We start from the raw sequence: 19,254 nt of genomic DNA, 5'->3' as shown, positions 1-19,254 counted from the left end.
TGCGAACATCATAGGTATATGATTCAAGGGTGATGCTCCCATCCAACCACCCGCAGTAATAATAATAACAATAATATTAATAATAATAATAATAATAATAATAATAATAATAATAATAATAATAATAATAATAATAATAAATAATAATAAATGTACATTTATATACCGCTTATGCCGAAGCTTCGAATATAATAATACATAACAGAGAGATGATTTACAAGGGAAAAAAATATCATCTCTCAAACATGAAAAAAAAAAATGATTTGATGAAAAGAATAAAAATAAAAATTATACATTATCCTTTTCTAAATAGGTGGCAATAAGAGAACAGGTACCAACCACTCTTTCCTTACATCCTTTGAGACAGAAATTGGATAGTAAAAACATTCTAGATGTACAATTAAAAGGACTTGAGGAAAAAGTAAGAGAAAGGGGAAATGGTTCAAATAGAGAACATGTAGATTCCAAGAGCACACCATCAGTGCACCAAAAAGTCTCACCCAGACACCAGCACAAGATCTCACTAAAAGGAATACACTCAAATGTCTACAAATCATATGTTAAAAAGAAAAAATAACAGTACATCACAGAGATGACTTAAAAGGAAAAAAAATTATTTATTAACATTTCTTTGTGTTTGAGCTTCCTTTATAAGGAATGATTAAATTTCAAACAATCTTAATCACTTATGAGTAGAGATGGATATTGTTTGAGAGCTGGTATGAGAGACAATCTGTACATTATAAATTTGAAATTTTGTTCAGAATCAGCCTGATGGAGGACTTGCTAAAGGATTAACTGGCACATTGAGCAAGTCAAAATCATGTATATGGGCTATATAAATGTCCATAATATATTGATTTTTGTTTTTTATTAAGTTATTAACCAGGACGTAAAAGTTCTTTAGCCCATGGGCATTCATTATCTTACTGGCATAAGTAGCTCCAAATGGCACATGAATAAAGCGTCGATGTATATGGCCTGGCTTGAATGAGATCCCTGTGCTGGACACTGTGTATGATGATGACGTTGATGATGATGGATATAACAATGTTGTCGATGATGATGATGATGGCGATCTTGATGGAGACTCAGGCACACTGAAAAAAATAAACAAGGAAATGATAAGGAAAATGGGAGGGGTGGGGAAGACACAATCACACATTGATGAATTATAAGCACTTCACAACATGCTTAAAAACAGCCTTATTCTGAATTACCCACTGCTGAAATTTTTTCTTCTTTCAAGTCAAATTCAGAACTAATGGAAAGCAAGTTGTTATGGACATTGGTCCTACTCAAAGGGTTTGTAACAATTACTGTACTGGCAAAATGAATCAGGATTAACAGGAATGGTTTTTTTTTCTTTTGTTTTGTGAATTACTTTATCCTTCTTTGATGAGCATGAGTTGCTTCGTGGATTTTTGAGGTGAAAATAAATCAATCCTCTATGATAACCAACCTATAAGTTTGATTGATTTATTCCAATGAAAAGGTGAATATGGAAAGGATTCGGATGGAAACAGTACAGGCAATGAACGTTTCATGTACAAACCCTTCGGCAGAAAAACAATAAACAAAGAAATGGTTAAAGAAAAACAAATAAAACAAAACAAAATGTAGTAAGAAATGTAGCGTCTTTATTCTTTGGTGGTTGAAGAGCATGACTGAAACGTTAGTGAGGTGTCAGTTTGTGAGTAGAGAGTGATAGGAATGATAAGGGTAGGTCAGCGTATGAGAGACAAAAGGTTTGTACCCAAAATGTCCATTATTATCTGAATTGTTCCCATCCGAAGCATTTCCATTAGTATTTTCACAATTCCAGATTTCATGGCATGGGTTGTGACAGGATCAGGCTATAAGGTGAACTCCATGACCAAACTTTTTTCCAGTAAAGGAATTAATTTTTCATATGGAAATTATTTAAAACAGCATTTAATTTGTATAAATAAACTTATTTTTTGAAGGGCTTAAATTGAAAAGTCCTAAATAAAAATCTATTTTATTGGAACTGAAAAGATGAATATTATTAAAGAGTTTTCTTTTACCTCGAGACGACACCAGGTTCTCATTGGACCATAACAGGCCAATCAATTTATAGCAAATAAAGACTTTTCTCCCATAATTCATGTTTATTATTGAGAGAAAAAAAAATGACATTGAAAGTTTCTTTTGCCATAAGTTAAATAGATAGGATACAACAAGAGTCTAGTATTGTTGAGTTTATCTGAAAAACTTTAGTTAAAATGTAATATTTCTTATGCTTTGATTATACAGTTACAACTCCTAAAAGCTTTGATTAATAGTTTTAATAAGATTTGAATATAATGAAGCATTTACTACAGTCACTTATGACAACATGACAAAAGGCTGCAGGAGTTCAAACTGGCCAAGTCTGATGTCACAAATAATTGCATGTTAGACGGAATCGCCTTCTTACCATGTAGGTACAACGACAGTCACCGGTACACGGAACAGGGGTCCTCTTTGTACATTGCTGGAGTCAAAACCTCGAACCTGCCAAGAACAAAAATGTGGATTTTACAATATCAAATAAAAGTAAGAAACAAAATTGCACTTATATAGGCGCTTGCAAAACATTAAGTATTAAGGTCATATCAGCACCAGAAAAAAGGAAGAAAATGGGTTAGTAAAAAGTTATAGATTTACAATTAAAGCACCCATGCCCAAGAAAAGGTAAGACAAAGGGCAATTGCTTCAAATAGGAAACAGATGTAGATTCCAAGAGCACACTATCAAAGTACTTAGTTTAACATCACCTAAATGCCTCATCCTGACGTTAAGCACAGGTCCTTACGAAGAGGAATACACGCAAATGTTTACAAATCATATACAACATGTAAACAAAATACAATGCTTAACAGAGAGATCATGTACAAGGAAAAAAATTCCATCGCCCAAAACTATATATTTGACTGTTTCCCTGTCAGCCAGGACCAGGACAAAACCAAGTAATCTCATTCCAAGACAAAGACAGAAAGCAAGTTGGAAAACAGATATGGGGGGGGGGGGGGGGGGGGGGGGGGATAGAAGGCACAGTAAGTAGCTCCCTGCCCACTATGGGAGGTCAGGAACCCCAGCCAGTCTTTTTGATCTAAACATACCTCAGCATAATGAACTCCTTCGGGCAACCCTCGTGGATCAACCCTGATGACAAAAGTCCGACTAGCATTCATCAATAAAAAGTTCTCGGGGATGTCAACCCAGGATTGGGTGGAGGTCAAACAAAACTTTATCTGGAAAGCTATTTTCGTTGTTGGACCTGAAAAAAAAATAAAAAAATAAAATAAAAACAAGACTGAAAAATAAGACAATTTAAATATAGATTTTTTTTAAAAACCACGTTATATAGATAGTTCAAAGATGACGTCACTCAGGTCTTTGTTATTGTTTTTTGCCATCCGGGTTTGTGAGTGATTCTCACTAAACTGTATCAACCACACTTTAAAAGTTCATGGTTACACAAAGTTTTGTGTGTTGGTCCGTTATACTTCCGGATGGCAATGTTATGAGCTTCTTAGCCAAGCGCATACGATCTATAAACAACAAAGAAAATTAACTGGGCTTGACAAATTAAATCTTCACTGAGTAAAACCCATTCAAGCATAAGGTAACTGATTTGTAGCAGTATTTTTTCAAAGTGAGGACAAGTAGGCTGGTATGACGCTCGCTTTCGGAACGGAAGGTCCTGGGTTCAAGCGGGAGAACACATTTAGCCAGAAAATTTTTTGACACATGTTTAAAATTTTTTTTAAAAGAACTAAATTGTCCTTACTCGTTTCTTCCTCAAACAAAGGTTCGACATTGACAGTGACTTCTGATGGTTTGACAATTTGGGCTGGTTCCCTTAGGAAAACCCCTCTCTTGCCTCCAGTGCAAGTCACTGTCAGCTGTACATTGTGGCCTATACACGAGTTGTAGTTGATCATGTACTTGTAGGCTTCCTCCACCTGAATAAAAAGAAGAAAAAAACCCCCATAAAATGTAAGTATTTACCATTAAGAGCCAATTAAAAAAAAACAAAACAAAAATAAACACAACTAAAACATTTTTAATCATCAGAATTAGAAACAAACACAGACACACACACACATATACACAAACACACACATACAAACAAACATACAAAAACCAATGATATAAAGTCTAATGGAATTGAGATCATTTAATTGAAATAAAATTTTAAAATAAATAAATAAATACGCAACAGTGTGGTGTCATCACAAAACTTTTAAGCAACCTTAATTGCTTAGGAGTTTGGTCAGCCTTCATTATTCTATTTTTAGCAAAAATGTAAAGCATTTACCTGAACGATGCCATGTCCCAATGCAAACACCTCAACTCCTTCCACGTGACTAGCTGTGTTTTCAAGAGCCCTCCTGATGCTGAATGGAGAGTAGTATATCTTCTCTGCCTTCAACCCAGACAATATCAGAGCTGGAAAAGGGCAATAACATTATATCTTAAGATATCATCATCATCATCATCATTATTGCCTTTTTCACCCTGGGTCAGGGTATAGGCCACAGACAAACAGTTTACATCCTTCTCTATCCTGAGCTAACTTTTTAAACTCATTTCATGTCTTATCCCTCCTCTGTATATTAGCTTCTTTCCTTTCGGCACTGTCTCTTGTCCTTCATAAATTCTGTCATTGCAGAAACTCTTCGGTCACCAAGCTAAAAAAAAAAGGATTTGATCTGTCTGTCTGTGTTTCTCTAACAATGAGTTTTACGGAAGGGGTGTTAACCCTTCGGACAACCCCCAACCTGGAGGACCAGGTGACTCAATAAGGGAGAGTCACACACCATTAGTCGCCTTTTATGACCCACTGGTTTGGCGTTGGGCTATTCTTGCACCCTCTCAGTTGACGGACCCCAGACACCATATGGCCTATAAAAAACAAAATATTTGAATATATTTACAGAGTTTTTTAAAAATGTTCTGCTTCTCCATTTAGACATTATTGTGCTGACGATAAAAGGTATACACTCTGTTGCACTTGATCACCAATTAAATGAATTGATAATGGTCTGTTAACAATGAAGAAAATAAAAATCAACTTAATTTGAAGATGCAATCCTTAAAAGAAAAAGAAAAATTCTGAACCGCTCAACAAATGATAAATAAAGATCTGTTGTGGTATAGTGAATCATTTATTCTAAAAGTAGTGGTTAGCATGTAATGTAATGCATTCACTTTTCCTTCCATACTTCAGCACCAAAAAAAAATTAAATTTAAAAAGCCCACCAGAAAGTTTGCATTTGCTTCAACCTTCTCCTTACCAACCACAGGAAAATCGTCACATTTGTTACGATTCCACCAACATTTATTTCAATCAGTTTTCTTTTGTAATCACAAAATTTGAAGATTTAAAAAAAAATCATAGTTATAAGAACTTAATTCTGCAATGTACATGTATTTATTTAATTTCAGTAGAGGCTTAAAATTCAATTTTTATGTTAGATGGGTCTGATGTTTAGTGGAGAATCATGAAAAAGGTTGGTAAGGAGAGAGTTAACATATGTCCATGAACCTAAAATGTAACTTTCCCACCTTTGTTTCTTTTTGTTTGTTTTGTTTTGTTTTTAAGGGTTTTACGGCGCTTGCAACACATTAAGGTTATATCAGCGCCAGTAAAAAGGAAGAAAATGGGATAGTCAAAAGTTCTAGAATTACAATTAAAGCAGCCAAGAAAAAGGAAGACAAAGGGGAACTGGGAACAAATAGGGATCAGATGCAGATTCCAAGAGCAAACCATCAATGTACTTAATTTGAGATCACCTATAAGTCTCATCCGGACACAAGCACAAGATCCAACAAAGAGGAATACACTCAAATGCTTACATTATACATTCAAAATAAAAATAATACTACATAGCAGAGAGATGATTTACAAGGAAAAAAATATCATCTCCCAAAACAATAACTATGCATTTGACTGTTTCCCTCCCAGCTAGGATTCCGGCCAGTGCCAGGACAAAACAAAGTAATCTCATTCCAAGACAAAGACAGAAAGCATGTTGGAAAACAGATATAAGGGGATAGAAGTCACAATATTGTTTCTTTTTCAAAGTAACATTATACAGTTCAAAGTAGAAATAGTTAGTCAGCGGGGTCCCAATAAAAATATTTTCATCATTAATGCTCTTCAGTTAAACAAGTTCTCTTTAATTTGTGACTAATACCAAGTTGACAAAATTTGGACCTTCCCTCCTCTCATTCATTGCCCACAAAATCTTAACTTTTATTCTATTTATAAGTGAGGCATGTCTGTTCCTGACCAGTTTCATCCGATCTTATTACTTGCACAATAATAATAATAATAATAATAACAATAATAATAATAATAATAATAATAATAATAATAATAATAACAATAATAATAGTAATAATAAAAATAATAATAACAATAACAATAATAATAATAATAATAATAATAATAATAATAATAATAATAATAATAATAATAATAATAATAATAATAATAATAATAATAATAGATCTTTAATGTCCATACAAAGGACACTGCTCGTACTCACCTAGAGATCCGCAAGCGTTGGGAGAACTCATACTGGTGCCGTTCATCATCTGGCACCCACGCAGAGTCCATTGGGGAACTGAGGTGATGGCACCGCCTGGTGCACTTATACAGGTTCCTAGGGCACCGTCGTGTCTGTAGAATGCAAGTGTTATCAAGTCATGGAGTGTTTATCACTATGTAAGTATGTTTTGTTTGTTTTTTGTTTCTTTGTTGCTTTAGGTCTCTTCCAACACAATTGAGGTTATATGAGAGACCGCTGAAACAAAAAAACAAGCAATCTAACAAAAATAGTACAAATGTAAATCAAAATCATAACCTAAAGATATCATAAGCTAAATTATTAATAACCAAGAACAAACAGGCAGAAGATTTACAAAAAAAAAATATCCCCTGTCAAAAATACAATCACAAACCAAAGAAGCAGGATAGGCTAGTAAAGAGAAGAAGAAACGACATCACTATCGGATCGTACACCCATGCGAACATCATAGGTATATGATTCAAGGGTGATGCTCCCATCCAACCACCCGCTATGTAAGTATGTAACCCTTGAAAACGGTTTAACTCACTCAATCCTAGAGATTTTTATTACTTTTCAAAATTGGAAAAAATGTATATAAAATGAGCATGTGCATAGCTAGTTTTATTCAACTATCATTAACATGTAAAAACTAAAACCATGAACTTTGATACTACGCCTATAATTTGTCTCAGAAAAATGTAATAAATAGGCATGGGGTAAAGTAACCCGGGTAAACTACGGATATAGTCGGTGTTAAGGTTGAGTGAGTTAAAGGAAAGATATATCAAATGAGTCATTTTCTCTCATCTGTTTCAAAATATTGAAATCTGTGGAACACTATTCTGAGCTGCATTATCATTATCGTCATTATCATTATTATTTTATCATCATCACCATCAAATCATAATCATTATGATCAACATCATTACTTTATCTAGAATTTAAAAAATATATTTCTGAATCATTTTTAAAAAAATAGAAATATTTAATAATTTTTTTCTCATCTGTTTCAAAATATTGAAATTTGTGGAACACTATTCTGAGCTGCATTATCTTTATCATCTTTGTCATTATCATTATTATTATCGTCATCAATATCAAATCATAATCATTATGATCAACATCATTAACTTATTCAGAATGAAAAAATATATTTCTGAATCATTTTTTAAAAACTAGAAATATTTAATAATTTTTTAGAACCAACATAAAGCAACAATTATTGCTAGATCATGAATAAAATCACATCAACATTTGACACAACACCTTAAAACTTGAAAAATTATGATCCTTTACACAACAAAACAACAACAACCTCCAATGAAAACATAAAGTCTTGTCTCTCTAATCCGGAATTCTCCAATCCAGATGTCTCCATTATCCGGAATATTTTCTTCTTTATTTGTAAACTTTAGGGATGGATTCCATTACATGAAAGAAACAAGATAAAGAGGTTGAGGTGGCAGAAATGAGGATGTTGAGATGGTCACTACGTTTCAATAGTCATGTCGTCACTTCTCTCGTAATGACGCATGGTAACTTAGTAACTGGCTCTAAACTATCGGAACAATGGCGGACGCCCTTATGAAATATTTCTCTGACGAGCATAAAAGTGTATCCAGAGGAGAAAAACATCATAAATATGATCATGTTTTGACTTTTATACATTTTGATCACAAGACATATGAAAAGTTCTAGCCAGCAAGAGGAATAAAAAGTACCGATTTTCTTTGTTTAGAACCACGATGGCCGCCGTTGCTGGGCGACGTGACATCAGACTATTGAATCCAATAAGCTGGACAAGAAAAGATAAATAATTAAGAAATGAACGAATTCGAAGGTTGACTGAAGTGAAGAATGCATCAATAAAGATGAGAGAAGATAGATTGAAATGGTTCGGACATGTAAAGAGATGAGAGAGGAGTACGTGGGAAGGAAAGTATTGGACTAAACAAATAGCGGGAAAGAGGAAAAAGGGACGCCCAAAGATTGGTGGGATAAGGTAAAAGATGATGTGAAAGAACGGGGCCTGGAGGAAGAAGATGCGCTGAACCGAGATGCATGGAGATGTGGCACTGATTATGGCAAACCTGCAAAATGTGGGATAAGCTGAAAGAAGAAGAAAAAGGGACTGATTCCACTATCCAAATGTCTCTATAATCAGGACAAAATGCTGGAAATGGAGGTTTTGGATCGGAGAGACGTCACTGTGGTAAGTTCTATATGTGCGGCAATGTGGACTTGTGGTATGACACTTGCTTTCGGATCGGAAGGTCCTGGGTTCGAGCATCGCTCAGCGCATAGTTGAGTCCTTGGAAAAGACTCTTTACAGACATTTTATCATCGTACTCAGGTGTAAAAAGAGTACCTGGCCGTTAACAGAGTTGTCTTTGCCCGAAAAAATTATAATATCACGTAACAGATGTCATGTACCGTTCTACATGTTATGTGTTGCTGTTGGCCAGGGACCCCTTATAAAGTACTTTGAGCACGTTTCGTGGATATTGCGCTATATAAAAGCTCTATTAAAAAAAAAAATTTTAATACGAAAAACTGAGTTTTCTAAATTGACTGACTTAAAATACCAAAACAACATACAAAAGCAAAAAGAAAAAAAATGAATTGAAAAACAAACAATTCTAAATTACTTACGCAGGTCCCCTTGAAGACCAAGTATAGTGCATGGGAGGCAGAGCCTCTCTCAGTGAATACTCAGCTTGCATCATCTGTGGTGTGACATGAGCTCCAACAGCTGTACACAGACAATGGGTTACACGTTATAATAATGTAGATCATTTAGACCTACTGCGCCTATTCAGTAAACAAACAGCTCTAGACGCCTTTTCAATACAATACATCAAAGCTACAATAACAGGCCATAGGTACACGAAACATGCTTAAGACTGTCATATCATGAAAAATCCCAAATGAAATGTACATTAAAATCAAAATATTTCACAGCACGAGTACACACATCTGCCTGTTAAGCGTGTTACATGACTATAATAATGTTAACTATTTTACAGTGTTGAAATTATTCATATAAAGCGCAGCTCTGGTTGTGGAACTGCTCCTTATTTATATATATACATCACATTTACATTATCTTTTTATCTTATTGTGTAAATTATAACACGTCTGTACAAAAAATTTCCTTTTTGTGATGCAATAAAGTATTATTATTATTATTAACATGGATATATTTTTGTTTTGTTCCCAAGTTTACTGAGGTGACTCATAATTTATGATTAATCAGGCATTTGCTGATGGTTTATATAGAAAAATCATTAAAAGATGAAAAACTGAATTGTGATGGGACTATTCTTAATGTTAAGAATTAACTTCAACCAACAATTTGGCCACAATCTTTCTTCTCTGTTTGACTCTCCTTACTGCCTATTAGAAAACCGTCACATTTGTTATGATGCAACCGTCACTTTTCTCATCCAGATTTCATTTCTTTTTTGCTAAACCTAGCTATAAAAACTTGACATTCTGTAATAAAGTTCATATTGTCGAACAATATTATGTATAGAATGTGCCTGTTGCTCTGTTTGAGTACGAAATGTCAGTTTTTGTGTTGGGTGGGTGTGAAATTTTGGAGAAAATTCTGAAAATGGCTGGTAAGGAGAGGGTTAATTAAGGCTCAGATCAATCATTATGAAATGATAATGATGTTGTTTACCTATTACAGCGGTGGTTGTTCCTCCTGGTGTCCCCACAGTGAACAAGGCAGGCCCGTTGTTTCCAGCACTACACACGAAGATGACCCCTTTTTCAAACACGGCTTCATTAATCATGTTGATGACACGACTGGAGGAAAAGGAAATTATACATAATCACAATCCCATTCCTGGTTTAGAGGATTGGCAGTCTATAACGAACAAAAAACAACCAAAAAAAAGACAAAATATATTTTACTGCTTAACCTCATGTGTTATCTTTTGCACTTAATCAAACAACAATTTCTCCCTTTTTTTTTTCCAAATTGAAAAATTAGATTGTAAAGTGCCCAGAGCTTGTGTTCTACACGAGAATGAGCGAAAATGGGTATTATTATATAATTATAAATATTCCTAAATTTGAATGTGTCAATCTACAAACTACCACTTGAGCAAAATCAAATTCTTCCATTTTATTATATATAAGGTCTTAAATTGAAAGAAAAAAAAATAATTCTCAAGTTACTGACCTCATAAACTCACACACATACTGAATTTGTTATAAAACAGAACGCTTTATATTAAGCATTGACGACAAAGATGAGACACAATTTCAGAGGAGAAGATAATCCTGTAAATTTTTGACACCAGGCATGAAGGCAACTTAGTGAATAAATTGAGTTTAAAAAACCCTCCTTAATTGTCAATTATAAACGACGTGTAATCACAGAAAATGAGTGACGTGAAAGAGTAAAAAGGTAAATATACTGACACTAATCCACATATTAACTCTTTCAACGCCATTGGCCGAGAAGAATCTGTTTTACTGGCCAATGGCCACACAGTGCGACTGGTCTTGAAAGGCAAAAATAATAATGTAATCCAATCCTACTTTCTACAAAGTACTATAAACCAATGATATCTTTTCTCTATCATCAGAACATTCAATTGGCCCTAGGGGGGGTATTATAATTGAGATTTTGCGCTGAATTCAAATGTCGCTTTGTCTTAGTTTGTCATTCTCATGCTGCCTCAATCAGGTGTCATCCATTTTGTGACGAAAATGCGAATTAGCCTCAGCACTCAAAGAGTTATGATGATGTGATAATTTAATAACTAAAAGGTGGAAACAATGCTGGCCTCCATACACAGCTATCACTACAAAACTCTATTTTGAAATAACAACATTTGGAGGACCGTGGAATTAGTTACCAGCATTTATATCCAGTTTTGATCTACTTCTGGGGAATGCAAAAAGAAAAAGAATAACTAATATACAGCTACTTCATTAAAAATGACGTTGGTCATATATTGGGAATTTTTAAAAATCTTGCTTTCTGCAATGCTTACCCTTGGTTACATACATGTGCTGCCTCTCCATAGCTGTAGTTGATCAAGTCTATGTGGTTGTCCATTACATACTTCATCTAAACATAATAATGATTAAAAACACTTGTGTCAAGGTTGATGGTGGTGACAAAGTTGATGATGATTGTTATGAGGAGGAAGAGGAGAAGAAGGTGGAGGAAGAAGAGGAATTAGGCTAAAAAATTCTGAATCTTGATGAAAAAAATATCCAAACTTGGATCCCAGTTTAGAGTAGGGGCTGCCTGAAGCCGGGGGGGGGGGGGGGGGTGAAAATACTAACGAAAGGAGTGAAAATGGAGAGGCTTCGTATGGGAACAAAACATGTTCCCATACGAAGCCTCTCTATTTTCACTCCTTTCGTTAGTATCCCAGTTTAGAGCTGTCAATGAGGCTATAACAAGAGGTCATCTTTTAACCTTTAAGCACAACACGAAACCAATATCATATAATCTTCTAAAGAATGACAGAAATTGTCTGATTCAGTCATAATCTGACTCGAGTAATGGCAAATTCTTTCAAATCAAAAGAGACTGGCATCAAAACACTAAGGGGAATGTTTAAAAATAGTGAACAAAGTTCTGAATAGCTATTCTTCTCATCCATTGGTGCCAGTATGTCAGTGCTTGGCTTCTCATCTCTTTTTTTTTTTTTTTACATAAGAAATACTGATGAAAACTTTAAATCTGTCCCTTGTTCTTCATAATAATTAAATGTAGTTATCTCTTTTCTTTTTTTTTTGTGAAACCATAAAAAAAAAATTTAAGCTTTTATATAGCGCAATATCCACTATATGTGCTTAAAGCACTTTACAAGGGATCCCTGGCCAACAGCAAAAGTTAACATTTAGGACGGGACATGACACCTGTTAGGCAATGTTACAATTTTTTTACCTGACAGTGACAACGCTGTAAACGGCCAGTTACTCATTTTACACCTGAGTACGGTGAGAGAATGTGAGTAAAGAGCCTTCTCCAAGGACCCAACTATATGCTGATTGAGGCCCAAACCCAGGACCTTTCCGATCCGAAAGCGAGTGTCATACCACAAGACCACATAGCTGCACTGCACCATACATGGCCAAATCCAAAATGTTCCAAATCAACGCGTGTAAAATAAAACACAATCTCTTACTTAGGCAACCTAAAGCAAACAACACCTACTGCTCTGACTAAAGCTGTCCCCGTCTCCATGGATCCCAGTCGTGTATCCCCAATTTTCAGCCCGACAACCTGCGCTCCAGGGGCGACGCCATTCACTTTGGGGTTGTCCGGAAAGTTCCCGGCAGCAATGCAAGCCACGTGTGTACCATGAGATCCTGGTAAATTTTTTCAAAATGTTGAATAGAATTTTTACATATAAAAAAAAAATTGAACTGAAAACTATTTTTCTTATCTACGAAAGTAAAAATTAAATGAAGTGGGTAATCGAACATGTGGCTTGCTAGAACCAGGAGCTAAAGGAATGAAGAAGCAGACCTTCGACAAATAGTAAGTAAGTATTCCAGTCATAGTCCATTTCTGTGTAACGGAGCTGAAAATCTCTAATTTTCATCAAATTTCACTTGAAGGCTTTTATGTTTGTATTAAAGTTACAGGGATAAAAAAATATATCACTGAAAAGTATATCTATTCTCCTTCTCAGACATTTCACATTTGATTATGTTTCTAGCAAAAAATAGTTTATTCGACCCTTGCAAAGGGATTTTAATAATAAAAATAACAGTAAAAATAAGTGTCAATATAAGAAAATATAAAATTTACCATTACCTAAATTTGCTCTTGAAGCCACAAACAAAACATTTTTAAAAAGAAAGAAAGAGAGAAGAAAAAACAAAAATGACAGCATGCAAAATGAAATCGAGTTTCTATTTTATTCAAATAAGATTTTGCTTTTAATTCTATAGAAATGCCATCAACAACATTTTATTATTTTCACATTAATGATTTACACGTTTTTAACATCACAACTATATTATTATAATCGAAGGAATAAAATCAAGAAAAAAAGGTAATTTAAAAATTGGCGAGATTTCTAAAGCAGTGCTGCCAACCCTAGCCCATGTAAATGTGTATAATGGAGAGCCAAAATGAGTAAGGTTTTGAAAAAATGCGTACAATTCTGCAAATTCGATAATTAGCACTAAATCTGTTTTGTTTTTGTTTTTAAGGGTTTTACGGCGCTTGCAACACATCAAGGTCATATAAGCGCCAGTAAAAAGGAAGAAAATGGGATAGTAAAAAGTTCTAGAATTACAATTAAAGCACCAAAGAAAAGGTGAGACAAAGGGGAATTGGTTCAAATAGGGAACAGATGTAGATTCCAAGAGCACACTGTCAAAGTACTTAGTTTGAGATCACCTGAAAGTCTCATCCAGACACAAGCACATGCCCGAACTAAGAGGAATACACTCAAATGTTTACAAATTATATAATATAATATGCAAACTAAACATAATACAATGCATAACAGAGAGATGATTTACAAGGAAAAAAAGATCATCTCCCAAAACAATAACTATGCATTTGACTGTTTCCCTCCCAGCCAGGGATCCGGCCAGGGCCAGGACAAAACCAAGTAATCTCATTCCAAGACAAAGACAGAAAGAATGTTGGAAAATAGATATAAGGGGATAGAAGACACAGTATGTACCTCCCTGCCCGCTATAGCACTAAATCTGATAGTGGGCAATTAGACCATACTAGCAATAATATAATCAATATTTCAAATAATGAATATAAGCTTACACTTTATAGATGATAAATAGTATCAACTTCCAGATCAATGTATAATTCTGATGGGTCAAGAAACATTGAGTGTTTAAGGACACCAAAAAGTGTATGAATGCTAAAAATGCTTAAATAATAGAAATTTAATTATGCGTGCAATCCTCAGAAAAATGTGTACAATGAATGAAAATGCGTAAAAATACGCATTTTTTGCATAAGGTTGGCACCACTGCTAAAGATTCTAAAAATATGGGATAATCCAGATTCTCACTCTTGCCTAAGCCAAGCAGGATGATGGGTATTAACTCACTCAACCCTAACACCGACTATATCCGTAGTTTACCAGGGTTACTTTCACCGCATCCTATTTATTCCAATTTTAAAGACAAATTATAGACGTAGTATCAAAGCTAATATTTCAAATTCTTACGCGTTAAGGGTAGTTGAATAAAACTATCTTTGTACATGCTCATTTTTTTCCCATTTAGAAAAGTAGCAAAAATCTCTAGGACTGAGTGAGTTAAGAACCTTATTTTAAGACAGAAAGCTGAGAACAAAGATTTGTGAGTATTCTCACCCATGTCTCAACAACATCATAGATATGGTGCAATTTCAATTCCAAATCTGACCCACCAGAGAGTATGACTAAAATATTTTCATTTTTACTCTGAAATTCTTGTTTTAAATCTATTATTTTTTATATATCTGTTTATACAATCTTATCAGTAAAATGACATTTACAGACAAATATCTGACAAGTCCCTAACTTCCCGGTTTAAAACTTTTAAAAAATGATTGGCGATGATGTTGAAACAAAACCATAGGACACCTACCTGCATTTGTAACGACCTCTAACTTATTCCCGTTATCATATATATTGAAAGAATAAGTCATCATATCTGAAATGAGGAGATTAAATATTTTTTGAATATTAATCGAATGACAAAATGGAAAACATATCTCAAAATGATCAATAAAAATATTTAAAGATTTTTTACTTTAATTTCTTATTAACAAAACACAGACAGTCTAATTCCCTCCTTTTTAAATGTACCCTCTGTTGCAAAGAAAAAAATAGTTTAAAAACAAAAATTAATCTAAATTGATTGTGAAAGTGTGGTGAAAAACCTCTTGTTCCTTCTCTGTCTTTATCTTACAAATACAGGTACTTATACTAGAGAAGTTTTCCCCACCATTAACAGTACCATACTCTTGCCTGTTGTGAGTATAGAAAAGGTCTAAATAAGATTATGGCACACAATCCATCCCAAAACTCAGATAGTTTGAAATACATTCACACAACAAAAAAGACAAACAAACAAAAACCCATGAGAAAAAAAATAAACAAAAAAAAAAAAAAAAACCAACAAAACAGTCCATCTCTCAAATTAACAAAAATAAATAAACAACAAAAAGAGTCTGATTCACACAAAGTGTTGATGTCCAATTGATTAATACCACCTGCATTATATACAAAGCCTTTAATGGTGGACTCTTGAATGATAAATTAAAAAGAAAACCCAGTTCAATTACCAATTTCACTAATTGTGGAATATTCGTGGAAATCTTTGAAAGGTGCCATGGCCTTGACCTTTTCCAAGTCGCCAGACTCTGTAGTGTCCATGCAGGCTCTGTGACAACAGAGAATATATATTTTTAAAAAACATTTAAAAATAATGCTCTGTGATAAGATTGATTTTTTAAAAGCAAATCATCAGGGACGCAGCGTGGCTCAGCAGTACAGTCTTTGCTTCGTACCTGAAATGTACCGAGTTCGATCACTGCGCTGTGAGGCTTTGAGCAAGCCACCTCGCCCTAGCTCAATTTGTGGCACTGCACTGAGGCTGACGCCTGGGTTATTCCAGTCTTCCCTTGGAATAGACCCTAGAGACAAATTTCCCCTATGGGATGAATAAAGGAAATTTTATTTTATTTTATTATTTTCATTTACTAGAGCCATGATTAAAGAATCTAATGACCCTACAAAAGAAATTCTGTATAATGTCCATTGTTTGTCAGTTAGTGAAAAGATTGTTTCTAAAACTTGTAAATATTGTTCACATAAATGTTTAAATAATCCAGCTCCAGTGCACCTTATGAATTTATGTTAAAATTGTAATCCAACACGGCCTCTAAGGCCGTCCGAAGACTTGGATGTTAATAGTCCCAAGAATAAGGTTATCCCTTGGTAATAAGTCATTTTCTGTAAGTGGTCCCATTTTGCGGAATGCAATCTCCCAAGATATGTAAAAATTATTAGGGATAGTCAGTCTTTCAAAAAAACACCTGTGGGGAAGTACCTGGAATCAAAACCTGTCCCTTTTGAGTGTGATAGGAGTGCTCTGCTACTGACCTAACAATTGGGACTGCCAGGGTCAAACGTAAATGGATCTATTTGAGCTCTTTATCATTTCAAAAAGGAAATTAAAATATTGGGAAATCCCTGTAAATGTCAACAAAATAGAAAGAATTACCATACAATGGCCCTGGGGGTATCTCGTCTTGAAGATAGGTGAAGCGAGTTATGAACTTGGGGGGGGGGGGGGGGGGGGGGGGGGGGGGAATAATATGAGGGAGGAAAGGTAAGAAAATAAAAATAAAAAACAAACCTCCACCTCTCCCCATCATGAAAGACAACACAATCAAAGGCACTCCCTTCATATTTCAATTTTTTGTCGATATTATTCAGCACATCCACCCTTGCTTGCAACTCTTCTCTTTTCAATTTGTCATCCTGCAATGTGAGAGAGTCATTTCTTTCTTTACATATAGTTTTAGAGAAAGTAATCATATTTAGATATTACGAGAAAAAAAAAATCAATTAATTAATTGATTAATTAAGATTAAACTGCAAATCACTTTTTTACGTATTGTAATAAATAATATTAATACAACAATAAAATATTCTTAAGTTCCAAAAGTGCTCACTTGAAATAAATGGGATTGAATGTGATTTTGGCATAATTAGAGTCAGTTTAATGTTTTAACATCTCTGTCCACCCAGCAGTGACCAGGTCTGTTAGATATTAAATCAAGTAAAAAGTCGTTTGCAACAGTCTGGTACCCCATCCAAAGGACAGCTGGTAATTGTACTGCTTGTTTAACTAAATCAGCAGAAATGCATGTTCAATATAACTCTAATAGGAATAAACAGTCACTGCATGAACTCAGTCAAGTGCACAGAGAAATTGTTCAAACTATTACAACTAAAAAAGGAAAAAATAATTCAAACTTTTAAATCAACATTCTTTTCACAAAATCAATAACATAAAACTGCTATCATTTTTCTAAGTGAACTAAACTTTGACAAATGAATCTCAAATCAAACTTGGGTCAAAACAATAATATGCTGCTGTGAATGACATAATCAGTCATATGGTGAAAAGGTTTGAACTGAGATATTGCCAAGTTTTAGAAGGTCAATTTTTATCAAAACTGAGTTCTTTAAAATCAAACCTTTTTGTACATCTTCGAGAAATATCAAAGCTTAATTTCACTTCTAAATATTTTTTACAGCTAGTCAAGTTGAAAAAGTATGAAATTTGAGAAAAAGTTGCTGGATACCATTCCCATACATCTGACCATAACTTCATGAAAAAGCACCCGATTTACTTCAAATAAAGATTAAAATGCTATGGGGAGCATATTCTTTCAGAAACTGTATAAAAAATGCAAATCCAAAATTTTCACCTTCAGACTGATTATGTCATGCACTGACATATATATGTGACTCATAGTCTCAAAACTGTATTATGTCGGGATAAACTTAGTCCTGGGAATTGAAATTATAACTACCAATATGAAACTTAGGGCTAAATTATATGGGCTATGAAAGGGAATAAACAAAACTACCCACAATGCAAAAACCTCAAAGTTTATATTTCTTAACATTTTATTTTCTTATTCACTATTCGGGGTCCAATTAATTCTGACATAATAGTTTTCACATAATGGGTCACATATTTTAATGCCGATAGTTTTCAACACAACTACATCATACCAATGCAGTGCAGGAAGGGTGCTCTTTATCAAACTCCTCCAAGTTCCTCATGGCCCCTGTCTCGGCAGCACGTTGCTTTGGCGCCCATATCCTTTCCGTCCAATCTTTGGAGACACGATCACGCAGGGCTTTGGGGTACAGCTCTTGGGAGTATTTGACTCCTATGTGGAAATTTCCATTGGGGACAGTCCAAGAGGATGGGATCTGATGAAATGAAAAACATAATTTCGTGAAAAAAAAAAAAAGTTATCTTATTATCATATCTAATACACAACATGTTTGAGTCCGTAAAGATGATGATTTTATAATTTCAATTTGGGGGGTTGGGGGTTTACAAATCCTCATCCATTATTATTTTTCATCCTGGGCTATTTTTTCCACTATTAGTGTGAAAAGTTGAAGGCAGAAGACCAAAGGGCAGACCACCAAGAATATGATTGGATGATGTGAAAGGCTGGAGTAATCAGTCATCCAAAAAGTGTGCAACAGAGAAGAGGGGCGCACCATTTCAAGTCGACCTCTAACCTAAGAGATGACACCAGAAATGTAAGTAAGTGTAAAAATAAAATTAAAAGCAAACAGGTCATAAGCCGTGTGTTACCTTTTTTGACTGTCTGAAAATGGCAACTTGACCTTCTCTTTTGAGATGTTTTATAGTTATAGGGTCAATTTTCATATATTCTGGGTGCTTCTTGTTCCATGAGGTCTTGGCCTTGGTCTGAATAAGTGATTTGATCTCACAAATGTCATACTTGATGACATTGATATTATTTAAATCGTAATTAATCTATAAAGAATGCCTGGGAGGTGATATCTTCCAAAGCCTCAAAAGTATAGTGATTTTCTTGCTAAAAATTCCATGGAAATTCCTAAACACAAGTAGAGAAACATCATCTCAAGATTTCCTCTCT

At 34.4% G+C, this 19,254-nt stretch overlaps 1 protein-coding gene across 2 annotated transcripts in view; it reads right to left on the bottom strand.

Moving 5' to 3' along the window:
* Positions 1-19,254, bottom strand: part of LOC144981117 (tripeptidyl-peptidase 2-like) — a 46,430-nt gene that overhangs the window by 26,009 nt on the left and 1,167 nt on the right. For both annotated transcript variants that reach the window (XM_078929260.1, XM_078929261.1), the window contains exons 3-16: positions 18,344-18,547; positions 16,953-17,077; positions 15,877-15,974; positions 15,177-15,242; positions 12,778-12,932; positions 11,600-11,676; positions 10,273-10,400; positions 9,240-9,339; positions 6,564-6,697; positions 4,328-4,458; positions 3,797-3,971; positions 3,126-3,283; positions 2,441-2,517; positions 931-1,100 (exon numbers count right to left, since the gene is read on the bottom strand). In XM_078929260.1, the coding sequence (XP_078785386.1) occupies positions 931-1,100; positions 2,441-2,517; positions 3,126-3,283; positions 3,797-3,971; positions 4,328-4,458; positions 6,564-6,697; positions 9,240-9,339; positions 10,273-10,400; positions 11,600-11,676; positions 12,778-12,932; positions 15,177-15,242; positions 15,877-15,974; positions 16,953-17,077; positions 18,344-18,547 (1,798 nt within the window). The remainder of the gene's footprint in view (positions 1-930; positions 1,101-2,440; positions 2,518-3,125; positions 3,284-3,796; positions 3,972-4,327; positions 4,459-6,563; positions 6,698-9,239; positions 9,340-10,272; positions 10,401-11,599; positions 11,677-12,777; positions 12,933-15,176; positions 15,243-15,876; positions 15,975-16,952; positions 17,078-18,343; positions 18,548-19,254) is intronic.

This window comes from Berghia stephanieae, chromosome 10 (genome assembly GCF_034508935.2).
Source record: "Berghia stephanieae isolate SIO BIC M18660-M18661 chromosome 10, UCSD_Bste_1.3, whole genome shotgun sequence".
NCBI lineage: Eukaryota > Metazoa > Mollusca > Gastropoda > Nudibranchia > Aeolidiidae > Berghia > Berghia stephanieae.
The sequence above is the reverse complement of the archived record's forward strand: the minus strand, read 5'-3'. Positions and strand labels throughout refer to the sequence as shown.